A 7368-nucleotide genomic window follows, 5' to 3' on the forward strand; every position below is an offset into this window, starting at 1 on the left:
GATGGATAAGATATTTGCAGAAGAGATGACTATTCTAGAACAGGTGATACTGTGAAAATTTTTCTGTCTAAAGGTAGGTTCCAGGTGCTTAACTTTGGGCCTGTACTGCCTCAGTGAAATAGAAACAGAACTTGGTTGTTTGGGCCTTTTTTTTTTTTTTTTTTTTTAAGCTACAGGTTTTTGCCACATGATCATGGAAATGTACCAGTTTGCCAAATGGTTGCCTGCAAAATACATGTAGAGCAAAATACATGTAGAGCAGCAGCAGAGGGCTCTAAAAAGCAAGCAACACATTATAACTTAATGTCTTAACGACTGGATGGGGTGGGGTGAGATTCCCAACCAGAAATGTGTGGTTCACGTGTGGTTCTGCATCACACAGCTCTGTCAAGTTGTTTGAGCTAGATCTGTCGTTATTATTACACGTGCTGGTAAGAATGAGTGCACCTGTATTTCTTCTGGCTTATTTCTTCTAGCTAGTTTAATAACTGAGGGAAAAGTTCAGACTGTGGGGACATGTACCCTATCTTTGTGTATTCTAGTTTTCTGATCTCATATTTTGCTTGATATGATGTTTTGTAAGAGGTTGTTTCAATTTAGCAACCTTAATTCTGAGTTAAAAACACTTACTATGTCAACTGTCTAGGCAGTGTTCACCACCTGTTAGATGCCCTTTTGGAGTGGAGAAGAATAGCTTTTATTTTGTTTTGTTGGTTTTATATTAGTTTTATTATAAGATAACATTGAGTGATCTTTGGTTTTATTTCTTTTGTTGTTGTGTTGTGTTTTTTTAAGGAGAATACTAGTGTTAAAAGTGAATCCAGGACATCGGAGACAGAAGAGAGACAATTCACTTCAGGAGCTGAGCCTGTGAACGAATCTGTAGAACAGACAGATTCATCTGTAAAATCTTTCTCCCGGAAAAGACGCAGTTCAGACACAGGCAACTCTCTCGGTAAGAAAGATTCTTTGTTTTCTCAGAGATTACGGTGACAGCTACTCTGAAACTAACTATTACAGAAAGGGGAGAGTAGAAGAATTTACTTGTTGTCTGCCGTGTAAGTACCTCATTGTTCCTTCGCTAAAATATTAAACTTGTACAACCTCTTAGTGTACTTACCAACACGCTTCAACAGAGACACTTATGCTAATTACTCTGATGTGGGCAAGGGTATAAATTATGTAAGTAAATAAAACTTGAAGTTCTGGGAGTTGTGCCAGAAACCTGGATGTCACAATATTGAGATTAAGTCCATAGATGTGTTCGCTGGAGAGCGACAGTGCTGTGAAGGAAACACTGAGTAATGAGGTAACTATGGAAGTTCCAGGGGCAAAAACCACCAAACTGATGAAGCTAGTGTAGAAGTCTGAACTCTTTGTCTCAGATCACTGAATACATTGTACCAGTCTGATAGTGTCCTGAAGCACATGAGAAAAACAAGCCGCAGAGTATCTGAGGCTAAAAACTTCACAAATCTAGTAACTGAAGGGAAAACCTAAATGTCCACAGATTAGAGAGACATAAGAGGACACAAAAAGTACTTGGGATCCATTCTAGAGGGGAATTTGGTTCAGCCTGCAAGTCTCTAAGAAGCTGTTTCCCTCACAGCTGTTCATCAAAGAGCCGATGGTAGAGCTTGAAGAGCTGTTGCTCACTTCAAAGGGTAGTTTCTAGATTCCAGATCATGATGCTAGTTAATAGTTCAGCTCATAATGCCCATCAGTTTCAAACATTTAAGTAAGGAATAAAGTCTTTCTCTCAGGAAGCTGAGAAAAAAGGTGGGAAGCCACCTTGAAAAAAGACAAGCTTTTGTTTAAAACACATGATCGAGAGTTCTTGTTCAATTACTTCCTGGTATCACAGATAACTAGCAAACTTCTCATCTTTCATATCTGAAGCAAAACATCTGCTTAACATGCCAGTTGTAAAGTTATGTACAGGAACGTGTTGGAAAGCATTCCCATGGGATTGTTCCACAGGGATGAAACACTGTTATGCTAACGCTAATTAGCAACAATTGGCATAGTCTACTCTCTGGGAAATGTGACGGTCATCCAGGTCTGCATTTCCACTGTTGTACCTTTGAGGCTTGGTGTGCGTGTTAAGGGTAGAGATAGACAGCACACCTGAGCCAAATGTGATCAGGCTCAAGCTAGCCCAAAATCAGTTGGGTGCATGATAGAAGCCTCAAAGCTGGCATAGCCTGTCAGCTGCACGTCAGCTGTAAGCCTGAAGCAGGCAGACTCAAGTGCAAGCTGACTTCTGCTGCTCTGACTACACCTTTGTCTGTCAGTACCTCCTGTCCTCTGTGAGACTTTGGAAACAACTTCTTTTTTAATCTCTCTGTGCTGAAATGCATCACGATGATTTCCAGGTGTTTCTTGGCAACTTACCCTCTGAGTGTGATGGAGTCCTCTCTGTTTTCCTTTGGGCACTCCTTTGCAAGTTTTCTGAGCCTGCACTTTGATACATACACCCTGCTGTGAAAAAGGCTCTTCTTCCATCTATTTCAGTAGGCTGTTTTTTTCTATGTTAACTTTCTTTGTTACTGTCACTTTTCTTTAACATCACTTTTCTTTGTTACGCGGTGACACCAAGTTCTAGATACCACACAGCGAGAGCCAATATAATGTGGTACATTTCAGTGACTGGGAGCAGCTCTGAGCCCAACCCAAGGTGTTAATCTGTAAAAACGCACCAAGAATCAAACCCCCTCCTTTGTGGAGAAGGCATTGCTTCCCTCCAAAGAGCTGGACTGGACTTCTTTGCATTTCACAGCTGTTCTGTAGCAAGAAAAGACGAGCGTCCTTTCACTAAAACACCGTCCCCAGGGTTTCCCTCCATAGCTGCCAGCCCATCTCTGCAGCACCGTAAATCACTGAGATAGGTTATCTGCTTCCTTCAAATGGAAAACCAATGTATTTAACCAGCCTTCTCAGCTAAATTCTAGTTTACCAGTTTTAAGAAGATTCTGCCCAGCAGAATCAAGATGAAAGGTGTCTCTAGTTCATTGTCCTGTCTCCAACAGTGTCTTCGGCATTTCTGTACCATTAAGCAGAAAAGGCCTCAGTAACCTTCAATTGATTTTTAGAGTCCCTTTTTGAAGCTGTGCAAACATTTAGCATCCACTGTGGTTTTTGTAAGTTAATGTCATTAATGCAGATTAACTACACAGTGGGTGAAGAAGCCTCCTCTTCAACTACTTCTGAGTCCTCCCGGGAGCCAGAGTCTGCTACAAAGGGTGCAGAACTTAACTCGGCGCTAAGATACATCATTGCAAATGATTACGGGCTGTGTCGTCTGTTCACTTCCCACTCTTTTTCTTGAGAGGCGATGGGTATGGTGCTCTAGCTCCTGCCGTGTTTATCACACAGAGGTGCAAGGAATAGTTCACCTTTCAGGGACTGCTTTTTTTCAGCCCCAAGCTCGCTCTTAGGACATAGATTTGAAGGTGCTGATGATGCATCTGCTTTTCCCACTACTTTCTAGCTGAGCTTGTCTGTTAAAATGGGAGTTTTGAAATAAATCTGTCCGCTTTTGTTGGCAGCACACACACTTGCAACAGGAGTCCTTTTGGACTTCACAAAGGATTGAGAGGAACTCTGTAAATACTTTGAGTCTCCTTCCCCATCTCCTCTGCATTGTGCTCCACAGGTACACTCAGCTAGTGAGCACAGCTGTACTGGACCTAATATCTGTGGCTTGTGCTTCCTCTTCTAAAAGAGCACGGGAGAAGGACCACATTCTGATGGGAGGAATTTTTGTTTGCAGCCCGTCTTTCTGGAAATAGGCATCTCAGAATGGAGCAGGGGGAATTTGTTACTTCTGGATTGAAGCATTTAAGCTGATGCTGAGACATTAAGGAAAAAAACTTTCTTTCTCGATGGCTGACCATATCTTTTCTGTGAGTCGTCTAGTCCTGCAAATAATCTGATGACTGTCTCTGACTTTTTTTCTTTTTTATGCTGCAAGGTGCCCTAGACATTTACCACCCACTCCCATGCCACTGCAGTTGTGTCACTGTGTGTTCTCTCTCATTCCCTCCAAGGTAAATAGATTTCTAGGTGCAATTGCTAAGGGCAAATCTTCACTCAGGCAAGGTCTCCCATGCTATCATCTGTTCCCTTGAACTGTTTCCTGCACCTTCCAGCCAAACATATTGTTAATGTTCATTTAGTTTTCCTATCCGGTCACAGTGAGATCTCTTCCTACAAAGGGGTTAAGAGTTAATGTGCGGACAGGCCTGGCCCTGAACTCTCGAACATCTGTGTGAAGCCCAAAGCGAAGTTGCTCTCGGGAGTCCGAGCGGCAGCTGCTTGCTCCAGCTCAGTTGCCATTACCTTGACGTCATTATATATTCATTGAAGGCATTTCAAATTGCCTGTCCTGGCAGTCTGCTCTTTGGGATGAGTGGGTGTCATACCCTGTGTCTTAACTTGCCATAATTTAGAGGTGCATTGTTACAAGCCCCCTCATTTCTCCATCCCTATGCGTTTTCAAGATGTGTTCCCAACAGAGTCTGCTTTGGCAGGAGGCAGATGTCAGAAAGTGCAAAAGTGGTGCCTATTGGGCAGTACAGAGAACGAACAGAGGCTGGAAGATGTGAATGTGTTTGTTTAGAGGTTAAATTTCTTGTGGGTGATGTTTGCAGTGGTAGCGCTGTTGTGACTTTATTGGGGTACTTGTTCGCTTTCTTGACCTGCAAGATCTGGCCATACGTGGGAAGTATCTCTGTTTTGCTGTGGATCGAGGTAACTGTCAAAAAAGGAGCCTCTTGTCTGTCCTCTCTGTGACGCCACAATTTTTTTCTGGGATCCTGGCGCTGGCTGTGGTGTGCTTTGAGGCAATTGTGCCTTTTCTGGGTAAACAAAGGGATATGGCACAAGCGGGTCAGGCCTTTCTCTAGATACTGCCAGGGGCTTATAGTAATTCATGTTTGGCTTTTGGTATCCATGGTGGCAAAGGCATTTCTAAATAATACATACTGAAGAATGGGAGCACTTTTCTTATAATCTGCTTTGGGTTTTTATATTTAAATTTTTGAAAAATTGGAAGAATTCCTATTTCTTTAAACAGTAGGCCTCAGGTGATCAGGTTATAGTCTGACATTGAAAGCATATTTTATAGTACCTGATAGAAATGCAATTGCTCTGTATGCTGCCAAGGGAAACATATCCAAGCACTGATACGTACTCAGTATTCCCTTTTCTTCCTAGATCTCCATCTGCCGGTGGATGTACCTCCGAAGCGGGGGTGCTTTCTGGAGGACGAAATAAGAGAGTGAGAAGTGGGTGACGAATGTGCAGCAGCTGCCAGCTGGATTCCCCTGTCAGACTCCAGCAGCAGTGGAGCTTTGCCCACAACAGTCACTTTGGATCATTTCAGCTGTGTTCAAAAAAAAAATCGAACCAAAAAACCCCCAACAAAACACCAAAGACCACACACAAAAAAGCCCAAAACAAAACAGCAAAAAACCAACAAAAAAACCAGCCCCACACCACTCTTATTTTTTGCTTTCTTTTTAACTTGGTAGGGTATTGTTTAGTAGGCCTCTTTCATTACATTTTCTACCTGTCAAGTTATAAAGCACCTAGTGGTCAGAGTAATTAATATGAAGTAATTCCTTAGCTGTTTGTATTCTTTAGATTTGGAAAGCCTGAACTTTACAGGAACCCTTAAACACTTTCTGGAGACATCCTTACTGGAAAGCAAATGGGTTTTAGTGCTCTGTTAGGAATCTGTTTCACTTATTTATTTATCTATTTAACGTTGTTGGGAGCTACAGTATGCTCAGCATAGGTGGTGGTTGGTGCTCTTGCTGCCTTTGTTTGCAGTCATACCGTGGCCCTTTACTGGGGATCGTGCATGAAACAAAAGCATTGGAAAGTCGCCAGATTCTGGGTCTGAATGGGTCAGAGATTTCAGGAGAGCAGCTAAAGGAAAGATGAGCTAATTTTCTAAGTGATTAACCAGGAAACCTTCTTCCTTCCTGAACCAGCTCTCTGTTTCACCAGCAAGGGTATGTAGTGTATGTATGTCACAGCTGCTGATCTTTTACGTTCCTGGGGAATTCTTCTGGTTTAATAATTTCCTTTTGATGCTAATGGTATCTGTAATGATAAGTTATTTATTATTCTAGTACTCTGTTCTAATTATGTCTTGAAAATATTTTTTAAACTTTTAGAGGAAGATTGTACTTATGTTGATAGCAGATCTTAAGTTTTTAATAGCTATACATTTGTGTTCATGTTAAAATACTGTTTGAAGGATAGAGGGGGCACATCCTCTACTTGTGGTGGTCAGGAGATCCATGTGGAAGAGCACCTAAACCATCCATGTAATGGCTTCATGCGTGTTCATACGAGCCAGCCCTGAGCAAAACGCACGAGAAGGGAGCAGAGAAGCTGTCAGGACCACCTCGGCTTGTGTAGCTCCCAGCTGTGGCCGGGATGTGCTAAGGGAGCACCGGGCAGTAAGATGAACTGAGGCGAAACCTTTCCTTACAGCTTCTGTAATAAGATCTTTCTTAACCAGTAGTAACTTCTGTAATACGGTGGTTTGTAACAAGATATTTTTAAAAAAGTAGTAACTTTTGTAATAAAGATGTTTTGTAATAAGGTATTTTAAATAAGTAGCACCTTCTGTAATAAAGATGTTTTTACCGATAGTCTTGTTACCGGGAGCAGGGTGGGATGTGGTTTCCCGTGTGTGCCCTGTTGTACCCCTGCCCAGGCAGGGTCGGCCTCAGGTGATCAGGTTCTAGTCTGCCGTTGGAAGCGTATTTTGTAGTGCCCGATAGAAATGCGGTGGCTCTGTATGCTGCCGAGGGAAACATACCCGAGCCCTCCTGTGTACTCAGTGTTGCCTTTTCTTCCTAGATCTCCGTCTGCTGGTGGTGGACACGCCTTGGAAGCAGGGGTGCTTTCTGGCAGTGACAGATGTGCAGCAGCTGCCAGCTGGATTCCCTTTTCAGACGTGTAGCGGTGTTGCAATAAATGGAGCTTTGGCACAGCAACGGGTGTCGCATCGGTGTTCTCTCCGTGTTCTCGATGACCAAGGGTGAGCGTGTCACAGCTGGAAGAAACAGCTGCTTCCTGTTCCAGCGGTTCTCGCTGACACGTGTATCACCCAGCGGCCGCTGCCCGGTGGAGCAGTTCCCAAGCCGGCGGCCCGCTCTTCCTTTGTGCCATGTCCCAGTTCCTGCGGGGCGGCTGCAGGGGCGAGCCTGGCTGCGCGGCAACGAGCCGCCCCGGCCCCTGGCCCTTCTCCGGGAGCCGCGGCGGCGGCTCCCAGCGCTGCGCCGGCCCGTGCGCGCTTTCTGCGCAGCTGCGGAGGCTTTGCAGGGTTTGCGCCCGCGGCAGCGAGGG

The 7368-nt window shown here is 44.0% G+C and overlaps 1 protein-coding gene across 1 annotated transcript in view; it reads left to right on the forward strand.

Moving 5' to 3' along the window:
* Positions 1-6960, forward strand: part of LOC129783655 (heat shock factor protein 5-like) — a 42468-nt gene extending 35508 nt beyond the window's left edge. The window contains 3 exon segments of the mRNA XM_055793645.1: positions 796-955; positions 3974-4049; positions 5218-6960. Coding sequence (XP_055649620.1) covers positions 796-955; positions 3974-4049; positions 5218-5296 — 315 coding nt within the window. The 3' untranslated portion in view covers positions 5297-6960.
* Positions 6961-7368: the final 408 nt, after the last annotated feature.

This window comes from Falco peregrinus, chromosome 1 (assembly GCF_023634155.1).
Source record: "Falco peregrinus isolate bFalPer1 chromosome 1, bFalPer1.pri, whole genome shotgun sequence".
In the NCBI taxonomy this organism is placed as follows: Eukaryota; Metazoa; Chordata; class Aves; order Falconiformes; family Falconidae; genus Falco; species Falco peregrinus.